Source organism: Scophthalmus maximus, chromosome 4 (assembly GCF_022379125.1).
Source record: "Scophthalmus maximus strain ysfricsl-2021 chromosome 4, ASM2237912v1, whole genome shotgun sequence".
Lineage (NCBI taxonomy): Eukaryota > Metazoa > Chordata > Actinopteri > Pleuronectiformes > Scophthalmidae > Scophthalmus > Scophthalmus maximus.
Genome location: NC_061518.1, coordinates 21,972,501 through 21,988,596, shown reverse-complemented (window position 1 = coordinate 21,988,596; position 16,096 = coordinate 21,972,501). Strand labels below are relative to the sequence as shown.

At 43.5% G+C, this 16,096-nt stretch overlaps 2 protein-coding genes across 7 annotated transcripts in view; both read left to right on the top strand.

Annotated features, from left to right (window-relative positions):
* igf1rb (insulin-like growth factor 1b receptor) overlaps positions 1–4,931 on the top strand; it is a 41,767-nt gene extending 36,836 nt beyond the window's left edge. For both annotated transcript variants that reach the window (XM_035628043.2, XM_035628047.2), the window contains one exon: positions 43–4,931. In XM_035628043.2, coding sequence (XP_035483936.1) covers positions 43–568 — 526 coding nt within the window. In that variant the 3' untranslated portion in view covers positions 569–4,931. The remainder of the gene's footprint in view (positions 1–42) is intronic.
* Positions 4,932–5,766: 835 nt separating this feature from the next.
* Positions 5,767–11,385, top strand: lrrc28 (leucine rich repeat containing 28). 5 transcript variants are annotated; one of them, XM_035628925.2, is made up of 10 exons: positions 5,767–5,855; positions 6,229–6,468; positions 6,702–6,742; positions 7,107–7,144; positions 7,583–7,720; positions 8,640–8,846; positions 8,947–9,049; positions 9,218–9,402; positions 10,103–10,262; positions 10,373–11,385. In XM_035628925.2, the coding sequence occupies exons 2-10, from the start codon at positions 6,301–6,303 to the stop codon at positions 10,440–10,442; spliced, it is 1,110 nt and encodes a 369-aa protein (XP_035484818.1). In that variant the 5' UTR covers positions 5,767–5,855; positions 6,229–6,300; the 3' UTR covers positions 10,443–11,385. The 5 variants fall into 5 exon arrangements, with proteins under 5 accessions (XP_035484818.1, XP_035484817.1, XP_035484821.1 ...); XM_035628924.2 differs by having other exon boundaries at positions 5,801–5,990; XM_035628927.2 differs by lacking the exons at positions 5,767–5,855; positions 6,229–6,468 and adding an exon at positions 6,478–6,496.
* Positions 11,386–16,096: the final 4,711 nt, after the last annotated feature.

Genomic DNA, 16,096 nt, shown 5'->3' with positions numbered 1-16,096 from the left:
TTGATGCAGACTGAGCTAACCTGTGTGTTTATGTGCGTGTAGGTTCGAACTGATGCGGATGTGTTGGCAGTTCAATCCTAAAATGCGTCCAGCCTTTGTGGAGATCATCAGCAGCTTAAAGGATGAACTGGAGCCGTCGTTCAAAGACTCTAGTTTCTTCTACAGCGCTGACAACAAGCCAGCCGACGATCCGCAGGTCCACCAGGACAAAATGGACAGCGTTGACGACGTTCCTCTGGACCCCCCTTCTTCCACACAGCCGCAGCAATCCCCAGTCCCTCAACAGACCCCACCACCCCCGAGCTCAGAGGCTCCACCTGCCCCCTCACTAAGCCCCAGCTCCCCTTCATCGCCCTGTACGTCGACTGCTGCCATGGACAAACAGGCCTCCGGCCAGCCAGCGGCCAATGGGCTGTCTGGTCCGAGCCATGCGGCAGGGTCAGGGCTCGGGACAAGTGCAGGCGTAGCAATGTGCCCGTCTCTGGAGGAACTGCCACCATATGCGCACATGAACGGAGGACGCAAAAACGAACGTGCCATGCCCCTCCCGCAGTCCTCCGCCTGCTGATTGTACGGAGACACCCACCAGACTACAAACCCTGCCGCCTGCTGCTCTGCAGAACCTGATGTCACAGTGGGTGTGATCTTTTCTCCTTTTTTTTCTTTTTTTTCTAGATAAAATACAGCAAAGTGAGTGGGAAGACCAAAAAAAAAAAATCGGTAAAATATAAAAATAATTGGGAGATCTCTCTCTCTATATCTATCTATCTCTCTCTCTTTATGGCTGAACTTATTTTATAAATTGTTGTTTGCTACCTTTTTTTATATGTATTTCCAAATGGGAAAACAAAATGTATAGGCCTTTATAAAATCGACTGGAGTTTTGATTGCATTTGGGCGGGCATTATGGTGAAACGGTTAAGCATATCAAATGAGGAGGTCAGCGCCTCCGTCGGTTGGATGTCAGCGTAGCGCCAGGTCACCAGTCAATCTGACGAATCTAAACAACTGGAGGGCAGAAAGGTCAAATTTGCCAAATTTGTTGCCAAAATTGTACTTCTTATCAAACGATATCTCCTGCGGTCTTGCTCTGTAAACGCGCCGGACTGAAAAGTGGAAGCAAAACAAAAACACTTTGATCTATTACCATGCTGTTCTGAAGTCCCTGATCGAACATCCCTGCACAGTCCCACACCACTCCTCTATCCACAGCTACTGTACTCTATCAGACTGACATCTTACACCTTGGTTACATCCCCGTCACAAAGTGCTGTTCCGTTACAGTTTAACTGCCAAATCCAGTCAACGAAGAAGCAAAAAAAGAGGTGAGGACTTCAAAGTGAAAAGCATAAAGATGAACACTAGATCTATGACGTCTCAGTCGGCGACTGCTCTGTGTTCAGAAGCATCCTTGCTGTATACAAACAGGTATTTTTTTAGACTAGTATTTAGTCTCCAACATTTACAGCATCTCTACATGGGCAGAGCATTTATGTACACACTATTTGTTTGTCACTTTTCTAACTTTTCTATGGTTGGAGACATTTATCATGTACAGAACAAAGCTGCTAGTCCTTATTTCTCTTGTGGTTGTAATATAGTTAATATCTATATATAAAAAGAGAACTCCTCCAGGTTGGATCTATGAGCGTTTCCACTACAGTCCATTTCTTTATAATGCTTGTAACTGTATAAAGTGTATCTGACCTTGTTTCATTTCTGTGTTTGCGTTAAAAAAGTTATTGGCAATTCACCTTGTGTTTTTCGAAAAGGCCGGTAATGTTCCCTCCCATCCGACTAGAGGACAGTGATGGTGCAAGTGGCCATCGGTGTTCTCTCAGGACACGTTTTCAACATCGGTCCTCTAAGGTCATCGTCACACTCGGAGGTCAAGCATCACTGCTGAGTCCCAACTTAATCTCAGGTCAAAGAGAAAAGTGAAATCCTTTTCTATTTTCTTTTTTTGTGCCGTCATACCCGGGCATATCCTGTCTGGTGTGTGTCTGATTCGATGTCCCTCTAACTAGGTGGTTGCATTGTCTGAGGTCATGAGACAAGAGCATGGTCTCACTGCAGAGTTTGATCATTTCTTTTCCCTGTTTTCCGAAACGCAACATTTGTTTGACACCAACTAGAGCAAAGGTAACATCAGGCAAGCCAGATTGCTGGGGACACAGTCCTCTCACCTGCTCCACTGATGTTACACATTCATACAAACCATGGAACAGTTGTATTATACATGGGCACAGCAGTATTGTTTTCATAAGCACTGGGGAGATGGAAAGTGGGAAGTGTTGTAAAATCAAATGGGATGAAAAAATTCAATTTGCCAGGACAAAACAAAGCAAAACCGAGGTACTGAAGAATAAAGTGAACAAGAGAAAGATGACCAGAGTAAGATCAATTTAAATTTCAGAAAGGATTCAAATTAATCGGTATGCCGTATTTTCCTTTTACTCCATTTAATTGTTTAGTTAACAGTATTCTCAACCAGCTCAGTCTTTGACCGTTCTGATATCATTTGACTAGATTTTGTGGGTTCATCATTTTTGGATATAGCGGCAAGTGAACAGCGCATTTTTCTGAAGGCGAGTGCAACAAAATGGAACCTGTCTGTTTGGATAATTTCACCTAATGCTAATCAATGTCTCTCTTGAATCAAGGGTGCTGCTGGAGAAATCCATATTATTTATCTTTTTTCAACATATTAGCGTGTTTGTAGAAGATTGCTGAAGTCAAAGTTGGATTGAGAAAAAGGAGAATTATCCTACAGCTGTGAGATATTTTTTTTTCAAATGCACAAGGAAAAATACGTGTTCACAATTGAGGGTGACGCTATACATTTTGATAGAAGGAACAAATGCTGTAAGGGTCATCCTTATGTTATTAGAATACTAAATCAAACTTCAACAGGACACTTTTGGTGAGAGGACTAACTGGAGGTCCCCGTGTTAAACATCTAAGCATGTAACAGACATCGGACTAAACTCTGAAGATGAGTATAATCAGAGAGGACCACATGGAAAAAGATTATAAAAGCTTATTAACCTCAAAAGGCTGCATTTGGATTCCCTGCCCAGATGTTTCTTGGTTATTTATGTCACTTGTTATGTAAAGTGTAAATCACTGTACAAATTCCCTGCAATTTTTTTTCCCCCTTCTAAATAATGTTCTTTAGCTATTTTGGGGAACGGTTTTGTTGTTATTCCTTCAACCATCCATCTACCTCACTGTTTTTTTTCTTCTTCTTCTTTTTCAATCTTTATGCATGTCTGGAGAAACGAAGCATCTCACCTCTGCTGTCGGGATGTTTCGATGGTCTAACGGAGTGCTGTTAATATGGTCAAATTCAAACCACAAACCAAACCATTCTCATAACATTCAGACTCCTAATAGATTACTGCGGCCGCTGATGGAATTTGTGTAAAATTTATCACACAAGGATGAGTTCAAGGCAACGGTAAAAAGTATCAGTAATAACTTGGGGTAGCTTTTTTTTTTTCTTCTTGGAATAGACTAGAAGGCTGGTTTGTTTCTCAGCTGTGAGAGGAGCTGTTAGGAACGTGAAAGAAGCTGAGAAGTGCAGTCCTGCTGTGGGAGGCTGTGGTGTGTTTCTCCCCTGTTAAAACCTCCTGGCCCTCCTCTCCCTTCCCTCCCTCCTCCCGCAGCTCTGTTTTCAAACCTACACCTTCAAGTCTCGCCCCAGGTTGTGGCTCTCATGCGTTGACATCACATACATCTGTTTGTGTCCGTATTTCCTGTCCAGGTAGCTGGGAAAGGAAAAAAATCTTTGAACCTGCTTTGTACAACATGTTGGGTTTTTGGTTTTTTTGAAATGTAAAGACAAATATAACTAATATCAAAACTCTTAAGTTTTTGTGCTGTACAAATTCAGACATGCAGTATTTCATTCCAGGCTACCATATTTGATTGGATCAGGAAACAGTGGTGTCACCTGAGAAACGGGTCAAATTAACTGGGACTAGAATATGTTTGGGGCCTTTTCTGCTGGTTTGTTGAGTTTTGGAAAGTTCACACTGGTCAATTTTCAACACAGATTCCTGCTGCAGTTATGCATTTTGGCGAAAACAGTTAGTTAACTGATAGGTTAATGTTGTCTGTCACACTCAAATGAGCTTTAACATTTAACAGAAAGCGGTTTGGTTCTTGTCAGTAATGAGTGAAGCCATGTGTAGCACCAGTTAGAAGGTAGTCATGTCTGACCTGTACTGGTTGCTATGGAAACACTTCTGGTTTTTGATATGTCTTCCTCTTCACATGTAGGTTGACAGAATACTCTTGGGGTGTTGTTGTTTTTTTACTACCATTACAGGACCCTGGTGCTGTTCCTTTTGCCTGGACCTGTTGCCGTGGTGATCGTAATCCTAGTAAAAAGCATCCTTTCTGTTCTCTTCCCTGTCCGTCTTCTTCCAACCCCCACACGGCAGGTTTATAGTTTCAGGCTGGGAGTCTCAGTAATATGGGTTCTGGCTCGGAGGGCAGACTGTGTTGGTCTGGTGCCAGTTTGTACTGACGTGTTTATGTCAGAATGGGTATTTCCCTGTTTGTGGTCTGATTTTTGCCTCACTTATACCACTGGAACGCCTCACTCACAGAGGGGACATCAAATTGAACAAATTTCTGTCTTTTTTTTCCTCCTTTCTTTGTTACATCGATGGCCAATTTGTTACCAAGATTTTGATGTGTAAATTATTCATAGCCAACTCTTGCATTTCAGTTGAAATGATCTGTTAGACTAAGGTTTAATTTCGGTTTTCTTTTGTACATGCTGTTGTAAGAATTTTTTCCTGTTATCAATATAATCTGAGAACTGGGAAAAGGATTGGCTGAAGGAAAAGAGAATATCTATTTCTCTGATTCTTTTTTTTCTACACGAGATTTAAGATGAATAAAAATGTATGCAAACTGTTTATATGCTTTTCTCTCTGGGATGATTATTTCATCTATGCACTAATCCTGCTAAATTTAAACCATTGCTAGTGAGGGGCATCGTAATCATACTTCATATTCAGCAGGGCTGCAACTAATTATTTTCATTATCAATTATTCTGTCAAATATTTTCTCGATTGATCGATAAAATGGTGAAAAATATTGATGTTTTGTTCTGTCCACATATCAAAGATATTTCATTTGCTGTCACAGAGGAGCCAATAAACCAGAAAATATTTACCTTTCAGAAGCTGAAATCAGAGAAAACTACTTGCAAGGATTAAACGATTATCAAAATAGTTGCCGATTAAGTTAGTAGTTGATTACTAATTGATTACCTGTTGCAGCTCTAATATTCTGAACATTTGGTCAAGTCAGTGCAGTGCATTCAAACTATATACTAGTTGCTATTTTCATAATTTTTTTTCATAAAAAAATATTGAATTAAACAGCACTTTAAATAATGTAGAAGCTGGTCTATCGTTAGCTGATTTGAACTGCTGTACATAGTGTTGGGTAGTTTGATGTATAACCATGCATCATATTTTACATGACGATGACAAACATAAAATAAAGGTAATGTATAAACGTAGTGGGGTAAAATTATAACTTCTAGTGGAACGTTTAAACGTTTAAAGTAGCACAACAAGTAACATAGTTTAAGTTGCACTTGACTAGATGCTCGTCTCTCCACCGAAGCATGAGGGATGTGCTTATGGTGCATTTTAACGATGTGGCAGCAGGTGGCAGCAAAACACCAGTTGGGGCAACCACCGGACGCTGGAGCAGAGAAGAAGAAGAAGAAGCAGCAGCGGCAGCAGCAGCAGCAGCAGAAGCAGAAGAAGAAGAAGAAGAAGAAGAAGAGGGAGCTGGGCAGAGAGACGTCACACGTTGTTGACGACAGGCGAGTGCCGCAGCCCCACAGCCCTTTACGTCGCTAGCTTCACGACTTCGTGCAGGCCGACGTTCATCAGCAATATGTGCGTCCCGAGCGGATGTGGGAATTGAAACGAAAATAGAATGGTCCTGCTTATTGGAGGTACATAACTGCGCGGTGGTTGTTACTGAACGTGTAATGGGCTACTAACGGCCACTTAGCTAGCATGCTAACGGTGCTAAGTCTGACAGGTGAAGACACGGACGGGCGACTGGGATGTCAGCTGACTACAGTCGCTTCGACCTGACATAACGTCCCCTGGCTGCTTTCTCTTCTTCTGAAGTTTGTCAGTCACACATCGGCGATCTGCTGCCTGGTGACGCTCCTGCTTTTCTTTCAGTGATGCCATAGGCGAAGGCGACGCTGTCCGGTCTCTCCGAGGAGAGAGTGAGAGAGAGAGGTGTCCTCAGAAATGGCAACTGAACTCCACGAGACCATATTCATGGCCAAGCAGGAGCGCCACAAGAACCTGTTCCTGAACTACAGGAACCTGAGCATTTTCCCCGTGGAGCTGCTGAAAGGCGAAGGCCTGCAGTTCCTGGAGCGACTCTACATGAAGAGGAACTCCCTCACCACACTGGTACCCACGCAGCGCATGATGTCATATGGTCATTTCCCAAATGATGGAAGGGTCTGGTAGTTCCACAAAAGATGCAGACGTGTGCAGGCAATTTCACGAGCTTAGTTGATGTCAGATTCGCCGCAAGCTCTTGTTTTCCCCCTGCTGATATTTCGACTTTTGCTATTTGGGGGGGGCTTGTTATCATAACCATCTGATTATCTCTATATGCTGTTTCTCTCCCTCTCCATCAGCCTGACAATCTTGCCCAGAAGCTCCCAAATCTGATTGAACTGTGAGTGCTCGGCCACGCTGTGATCTTTGTCCAGATAATGCCAGTTTTATTATTTTTCATTATTAAGTTATTTGACATCAAAGAGTTGCCGTGTCCCGTGACACGCTGTCACTGCTTTGTTGTGGTTGTCGGCTGGTGCAGTATCAAAGGAGGCCCGTGGATGCTGCAGACCCAAGTCTTTGTAATTTGAACCTGTTGAAGGAGAAATTCGTATTGTAACTCATGACTGGGTATTACAATTGGATGGATGCACATCACTGACACGAAAATAAAATGTCTCACACTATTGGTTAACAGTAACCAGTGCTGTGTCAAAACATTTAGTTTATTCATATTGTAACATATATTTTTTATTCCCTTTCAGGTATTTGCACTCAAACAACATAGTCATCATTCCTGAAGGTAAGTACTCCCATTACATCATGACAACATGCAATTGTCTACGCTCATTCCTTCCTCTCTGTTTTATTTTCTACGTCAGTTTCTTCTTACAGCATTTTTATTTAATGCTTCATTTATTTAATGAATTCTCTAAATTTGGCAATGCTTTCATAACCGAAGATGTAGTAGTGAGTCGTGCATGACGGTTACACTTGTGTATGCTTTCCATTCGTGTTGATTACACAATACTAACACGTACGATAGAGGAAAGACGATGAAAGATGAAAGAAGAAACTGCTTAAAATCTCAAAGTTGAGCGAACCAACAACCACCACAATAATGAAGCTGAGAAATCCTATGTGACACTCTGATATATATATACTGATATGACCAGAAAGCAGAAGAATTGAATCCAAGAATTGCTGGAACTGATCAAGGTGATTGTGGTTTGATCTACAGCTATAGGAAACCTGGTCCGGCTCCAGTCGCTGGACCTGAGCAACAACGCCCTCCAGCTCCTTTGTCCAGAGATTGGCCGACTGAGGTCTCTACGGCACCTGAGACTGTCCAACAATCAGCTGAAATGCCTCCCTCCAGGTATAAAACAGTAGCTGACTGTGTGTTTAATGTACAGATTAAAGTGAAAGGCATATCGATGGACCTTTTGTCCTTAAAGTGTTCCCACTATTGGGTACGTAGTCATGTTTGGCGAGCTGGTCGAATTGACTTTTATTTTTCCTTGGTAAGAAATACCAACTGTGGGTGAGTTGTAACTCGTTTGCCAGCAGAGGGCAACAGAGACTCAAACTGACAATATATTCTTTGTGTGATGCAAATATGAACAGAATCCATTGTAGCTAAAAGCTCAAATCCAGATTAATTTAATTACATGTTATTCAGTAATTTTTACAATTATTTTTCAACCTTACATGTCAATGTTATATTACTATTTTCATTGGTGACTTGTCAGTAATCTATGATCATTTATTGGAAAAAGCAAAGTTAGAGAATAGTAAATTGACCTTTTACCTGTGGAAAACTAGGTTGTTACTCCTCCTCATAAAGACAGTTGTGTTATGTTCATACCAGTCATATCTGCAACTAGTGATTTTGTTCAAACCACAGTCAGAAAAAACAAAAAGTCAGATGTAATCACAACATTCTACCTCTCTCTGTCGATTAATTTATTTCAAAGTGACTGAATCGTCTCACCCACTGTAAGTAAGTGTCTGCACAACATGGGAAGTAAATATGACACTGGTTCCAGACTAATCGGAAACGCTGGAGGACATGAACACGACATGAAATTACCTGTTGATAATCAGCATTACAAATACCCAAACTGTTTTGTTTTTTTAGGGTTAGGAAGGGTTACTGCAATATTCCAAATGAAAAACGTCCACTTCATTTTTGCGCTGATTCATGTGAGATTATTATTATTTTTGAAATGGTAGAAATGACATTTGGAAAGGGTGAGTCTGTCGTTTTCTCTCTCATGTTTGTCTGCTGCCGTCAGATATCGGCGATCTGCACGAGCTGGAGACTCTGGACGTGTCGATGAACCAGTTGATCTCTCTGCCAGATCGTCTGCACCGCTGTCTGTCTCTGCAGAATCTGACAGCGGACCACAACCTGCTGAGTCACATTCCCCGGCAGCTGTGCTGGCTCCACCGCCTCAACCAGCTCTCCATGGCCGCCAACCGGCTGACCTTTCTACCGCTCGGTCCGTATTTATCCCCTTATCTGTGCGTTGCCATAGTGATGTCTGTGTTGTGAGCAAGGCACAGTTAATATTTGTGTGTGTGTGTGTGTGTGTGTTTCAGATCTGGGCAGATCGCGGGAGCTGCAGTTTGTGTTTGTGGACAACAATGGGGACCTAAAGGGCCTCCCCTCCTACTTGTACAACAAGGTCATCGGCTGCAGCGGGTAATACAGCGGACCTGGATAACTGATGTTGGATGAAGTTCATGTCACATATATCAGTTTGATATAGAGCAGCATGAAGATGTTTGGCCACGCACTGATTCAATCATGGAACTTAAAAGGGAATAATTGTGACGATGAAACACCTCAGTGTGTGTCGCTCCCGTACAGGTGCGCTGTGTCGTCGCGAGTGTCGCAGGGTGAGCGGGGTGAGGCGGCGGGTGAGGCGCTGAGTGAGGCTCTGGTCGGGTTGCCAGCTGAAGTGAAGGTGGTGGGCTCAGAGACGGATAACGTGGTTCCCCTGGAGGAACTCGCCATGAGGACACTGCACCGCATCTACCACCACCACCCAACAGGTGAGGTGTGATGACACACTGTTTACCTGTGTGGTCACAATACCGGCTGGTGTGGAAGTGTATGAATGGAAAGCAGAGTGCCACTAAGAAGCTACGTGAGTCTTTTCATCCATGACACAGTCTTTTCATCCATGACATTGTGTGAGAGGCGGAGGCACACCCGACATGAACTGCGGAACATGTTTGCTAAATTGCATCCGGACATTTTCCGGAGTTTGCCGTTCGCAAAGGACGAAAACAGCAGCAGACTGTACGAGTCAGACGCGTTTCACAACAGAAGGAAAACAACCAGAACATTCTGTGGCACCTGGGTAGAGCCTGCAGGAGGGCGAACGTGAGAATAACTTCGTTTACAGTCATCAACACGCCCACTCGCTCACTTTGAATTTTACGGAGATTACACTGATGTATTCTCACATGGACTCACTCGGATCTCCAAAAATGTGACTCGGGGCTGACACAGTTGCGTTCTCCCATGCTGCCCCTCTGGAACATTTCAGGAAAAAGTCCAGACTGCAGTGGATGTCTGACAGCAGCTATACAGAGACAGACAACCGTTCACACTCACATTCACACCCAAAGTCAATTTCGACCTAGAAAATGAAAAATTCAATAAGTGATATGCGAACGCATACAAGCTGTGTGTCGGAGCTTGGGGGAAAAAAAAGTTTTACAATGTCCTGTGTTTTTGTGTTTTTAGAACTTAACTTGTTGCCGCCCATCACCCTCCCAAAGAGCCTGCTGGACCTGCTGCAGTTCCCCCTGGGTCACTGTCATCGCTGCAGCCAGGCCATGTTTACCATCATCTACCCCAAACTCTTCCCCCTGCGTGACACCGCCCTGGCAGGAGTGCACCGCCGGTTAGAACAAACGCACCTCCATTTCCTCCCAGGAGTACCAATTTTGAATTTCTTCTCACCTTAACTTCAACGCTCAGTTTCACATTGTGTCACTTCTCTCTCCTCCGTAGGACGACGGTGAGTTTCGTGGCCTATTGCTGCTCCAGTCACTGCCTCCGGACGTTTGACCTGCAGGGCTGACGTCCCTGTGCACAGAAGTCGAAGCAGAAGCCATTGACTGGTTCCCACAAGGGGAAAGTTAACGGCTTGCGATTTGTGTGGATCTTGAAGGTCTGTGCTGCCACAGTGCAGGAAGTCAGTGCTTGATTTAACAGTACGTAGAAGCAGAAAGCAGCAGCCTGTGTGGAATGTGTGGTGGCTCAGATCGTGGACACAGGACATGTTCAACAGTCTGCAGACAAAGACCCAAACCTACGTCGGGAGTGTACTTTGACGAATGTACACCTGTGTGTGTGTGTGCGTGTGCGTGCGTGCGTGTGCGTGCGTCATCAGTCATTTTTCACGCAGACGTTTTTTGCAGCAGACATCCCATTGATTTGTGGACTTATCTTTGAAGTATTATAAATTACAGTAATGTTATATCTATGTCATCCTACTGCATTAACCTTCCTACAAAGGCCACATGTCTGTGAGCAGGACACTCTAGTCCCACAGGGCATTACATACAGTAAACACTTGTGATGGGTAATCTGCAGTTGAGACAATTCCAACATGACATAATATATGAGGTCAGACTCATAGTCATAATTGTGACTTCATTTCTAAAATCTCGGTACTCGTCACTAAGATGAGCCAAGGATTAGTTTCACATATTGGTTTAAACAGATTCCAGAATATTGTCAGTTATATTCTAAGGCTGGTATCCATCGTTGGATATTGGTTTCTGGAGCAAAGCGTCATGTGATTATTAACACATGAAAAACAAAAGCGTGTTTTTTCATTACCAGCATTAAATTTAACAGTCACAGTGGTCAGATCACGCAGTTAGTTTCCTGCCCTTCGGAAGCACTGTGTGATCTCTTGACGCTTGCGTGTTCATATTCATTACTATGATGTACAGTTGTAAGTTATCATTTGTTTTTGATTGTGTTGCATTTGGCAGTAAATGTTGACCGACGATTGACTTTCTTTGACTTTTTTTCCTTTTTACAACACGGACACAATTTGTCTCAGCTATTGCACGGAAAAAGACTTTAATGTAGCTGTTTTTTTCCATCCATTGGTCTAAGGTGGTAAATTCAAACTTTTAACACTCAGCCGTACAAAGGAACACTTATGTCATGCCTTTTTTATTCATAATACATTTCTTTTTTTTCTGTTGCAATCCCACAGTGTGTGCAGGATACAAACCTGTGAGGGTGGAGGTGGCTCAGGAGAGACCTCTCACCTCACCTAACACACACCATAACAACAGCTGCTCACCGGTAACTCTTTTATTAAGAACACAATTCAAAAAACACTTCAACTGAAACGTCGTGAGACACTGCCCGGCTTCTGTCACACTGCTCTTCTCCTTTAGTCTCTCCTCCTCTGGAAGCTTCTCCAGCCTCTTTAACCTGGGGACTAATAGACTATTCGACTCAGTCACTCGCCTGGTGCAGCTGGTGTAGGTGCTCTCCTGAGCAACCTCCACCCCTCACAAAACCTAAAGAAATGGGCCGAGGTTGAATTGTCAAATTGGTCAGTAGTTTCCTAAATCTTGACGTGTCCCAAAGCATCTGATCAGCAGCCATGATAAGAGCTGTTAGAATTCTCTAAATGCAAAGCAAAGGATCTGCAATGCTTCCTTTCCCATCTCCTTTAGCATAGGGTACACTGGACCTTCCTATTCAAAACGAAAGGAGATATAGACGCCCCACAATTCATTCTGGTAGCGATATTTAACATGACGCGACATGCACCAACGTAAACAATTCTATCCGAAGAAGAAGAAGAGTATGAATATGACCCAGAAGAGACGCATGTCATCATCTGAGTAACTGAGGTGTGAAACACCACACGGTGGTGAAACACGCTGATGGAGCCGCTGCTTTCTTTGTATTTCATCTTTGGAAATTTGTAGTTTCACCACGGCAGACGCACGTCGATAACATCCGCCGTCGGATTCTCTGAGCAGCGCTGTCGGCGAGTCCTTTGAGTCCTCCTTAACACCTTTCCTTGACTTCATGAGCTTTTCCACTGAGGTCAAGGAATAGTCGATAGGGAGGACATTTCCTCTGAGACTCCTGCCATCTTCTTCACTACTTGTACCAAAAACACTCCTCTGTGTTTCGTCACCTGCCTGTCTTGTCCTTTATATTATGATCAGCAGCTCGTGAGCTACAGTGTGATAAAAGAGGAGGCATCTGATGGCACCCCTGAAAAGTACAACAAATACAAAGACCCAAGCGATTTACTCTTGCGGAGACACTTTGTTAACATTAAAGTTAGTTATTAAAGTACATATCAGTCATAGTTACACTAAGTATTATGAAACTATAAAGGTTTTTTTTCCTGGATATTATGCTCACATTCAGGTTCACACTTTTAATCTGAGTTACCACTTGTAAAGGTTCACACGCTCTAATGTTCACAAAAGGCATCAGTGTTTTCATACTGCCAATTCCGGCAGCTCCTCTTTTCACCCTCTGTCTAAAACACCTGGATTTATTTTAGCCCCGCCTCCCAATAAACGCAAGTCTGCTCTGATTGGCCAGCTGGCCCAGTCTGTTGTGATTGGCCCACCGCTTTCACAATGTGCAGGAAATGCCACGCCCCTTCACCAGAGAAGTGGAGATTCTCAGATCGCAGACGGGGGAGTCCAGCTGTGACATCAGAGTGGGAGAGAAATCTGAACCAGTAGTTCAGAGCCAGGCTGTAGGGTTTAGCCGGCTCACCAAAAAACTACAGGGTGGTCTGTCTTCACAGTTTGTGGGCCGGCAGGCTCCACAGATACACACATTTATGTGCACAAACACTGAAAAGGTGACTTTGGCATAATATGTCACTTAAAAGCCACATGTCAGGCATGGTGACATTGAGGGCTGCAATGTCAAATAATATATTTTACATGTGTATTAACGTATCCGTCAGTGAAACGAGTCAACCGGGAGCACAGGCTCGTTGATCACTGAAAGTGCCCCTTGATATATGTATGTAAGTGATAATGGAGGGTGGAGCAGAAAGGCGCGCGGCTCGTTTCCGGGGATCGATGGCGTATGGTTCAGATTGGTGTGAGGCCATGGTCTGCTCTTGCCGATGCTTCAGCTTCCTGCCCTCCCTCTGGGGCTATCACATCTCTGCTGACTGCACTTATGAAACAACACATGAGCATGTTCATATAAAAAAAAAAACAGGCTATACACACACACACACATACAAAAATGTAATGGAAGTGTGAACACACCACTGTACCCAGAAGAAGAAGTAACCAACAGCTGCTATTATCCAGGGAAAGAACATGATCAAACACGTATTGTTTATCAGGCAGCAATGTCAAATATTGTGGAAAGAATATACGAGCATCATCCGATCATGCGAGTCCAGGAGGGGAAAAAAGCACTGAACACATGAAGGAAAGACAGAATGGAAGAAATCAAGATTTGTTTTTTTTGAATCCTCAAACTAAGTGAGGGACAGAATCAGACTACATCCAGAGCCCTGTCAGCCCGAGAATAATGTGTCCATTAGTTCAGGTTGATTTGGTCAATTTTTCCTCCGTTTATCCTTCATCAATCATTTTAGCCAGTTCAAACATATACTGACACCATGAGCTATTTCATGCATTCAGTGCATCTGTCACCTAACCATTTATCCATAGACCTTCAGAGCTGCAATTTGACTGGAGGGGAAAACTGATCTTTGAATTCATTTCTAACTGGAATCACTAATAACCGTCGCTTCTCTGCAGACACGTGGGCTTATTAATCTATCACCTCAACACTCCTTGAGGTCCACTGGTTTTTGAGGATAAGCATGCGTGTCGATACAGTAAATGAAGCACACTACGTGCTCTGCTAAACTGACTGGAGTTTATATTAGGAGGGAGCGTGTGGCATTTGGATACATCATGCAGTGCTGAAGTAATATCCTGTGGTGAGTCAGGCAGGGCAGAGTGTGATGAGGGGTGGTGGTGGGAGGGGAGGGGGTGTTAATATATGAAGCAACAGACTAGAGATCTGCTCAGCCTGTTGTAGATAATGTGGACGGTGAAATGTCACATCGTGAATACAAAATTGCAATTTTGTTTGTACTTTCTCTTGATCTTGATCACCCGTTTCAGTCTCCTAAAGTTCAACGCCCTGTAAACCTGCAAGAGTCTGGTGATGGTGAGCAGTGACGTGTTGTCTGGCGCTGCAGGCAGTGTGGGATTCACTCGGGTCACTGAACCGCAAGTTTGAGTCAAGTCCTGAATTTGAGTGCAAATTTCGGGTCGCCAGGGAGAAGATTCTGAGTCATCATGGTAGAATTTTGTGAAAAATGCATAAAAGCAAAGTGCATGATTTAGCACTAACTGTGAGTCTGCATCTGCATGTAGGCTGGTGAACAAGTGTGACTGCCCTCGCACGATAATGAATAATGTTACAGTATAGCCATCATTATCTTTACACAAATAGTTATTGCCACTTACGAGAAAATAACAAAGAAAAGTGTGAGTCAGAGTCTCCAACTTCATAGTGGCGTCAGGACTCTAGTCTTCGTCGTGGACTTGAGTGTGAGTCCTTGACTCCAGTACTACCGCGCTGATTTACTCAGAATCCTGATGAGCTCTTCATCCACGCCTCTGCCTCCGGTGAGCAGCGTGTTAAATAAAGATTTATTCCAAACACCGTCAGAGCTCCTCTGTGTGTGCTCATAATTTGCAGCTGATCGATCTGCCGGAGCACCGGCCTTAACACAGTCTGTAACACACACAAAAGAAATCAATATCAAATGTATAGTCTTTTTGCTGCATGTCGGGTGTCGTGCACACATTTCCAGTCATTTACAAAGGAGAGAAATCAGGCCAGCTTTGGCGTCGAGGTCGTAATTGGTTTCTTCAATGGGATGGTAAACATTGAATTACCCATGAATCCACCACCTGGAAAGATCAGGTCCACTGGAAGCTAACAGGATTGTCTGCTGTGGGAAAAATAATCATCTCGCGCCGTAGCAGCGATGAGCACTCGGCATTCAAGTGAGCGAAGTGACAGTTGAGTGTGAGGTGAGAAGCCGCCACGGACAGACAGAGCGGAGGAGGAGAAGAGATGATATCATACCTCGTGCATCTGTGCCTCTGCCCCCAAACCCTCCCCGTCTTTTCAAAGCGCTGTCTGTCTCGGCCGTACAATGCTCTTTCCAGAGTGACGGAAATAATTACCACTTTTTGTGACCTTTGACCTTGTCAGAGCAAGTTGTTGTAAAAAAATAAATAAATAAATAAAAATAGAACGATTTTGTCACTCTTGACTTCAGCAGCATTAGGGAATTTTGGGCACATGCACTTCTTAAAAGAAACATCATTCAGGCCTGAAATACTGCAATGGGTAATTGGGGATTATCGTACATGATTTAAATAATTTAAAAACCCGGCCTGGAATATTGTTAAATAAGAGACAGTTGTGTTAAAGTTGATGCTTTGTTTACATGATGATAGCCTGAAGAAAGCACACGGCTAATACAACAAGCCCGTCCACCACAGGCATGTCATTTGAGCTCGGCCTCTCACTGTGTAGATGTTGTTGTGTGCAGTAGTCACATCCCATGCCTGATAGGCACTGCAAAAAAAGCATCGTGTATCTGATTATGTAAAGTCAAAACTCCAGGGGGCAAACAGCTTCACACGCACACATACACACACAGAGCAGAATCTCAAA

Coding starts and splice junctions, on each gene's coding strand:
- lrrc28 (XM_035628925.2), top strand. CDS start 6,301: ATGGCAACTGAACTCCACGAGACCATATTCATGGCCAAGCAGGAGCGC. Junction 6,469..6,701: donor GGAACTCCCTCACCACACTG/GTACCCACGCAG, acceptor CCTCTCCATCAG/CCTGACAATCTTGCCCAGAA. Junction 7,721..8,639: donor GCTGAAATGCCTCCCTCCAG/GTATAAAACAGT, acceptor TGCTGCCGTCAG/ATATCGGCGATCTGCACGAG.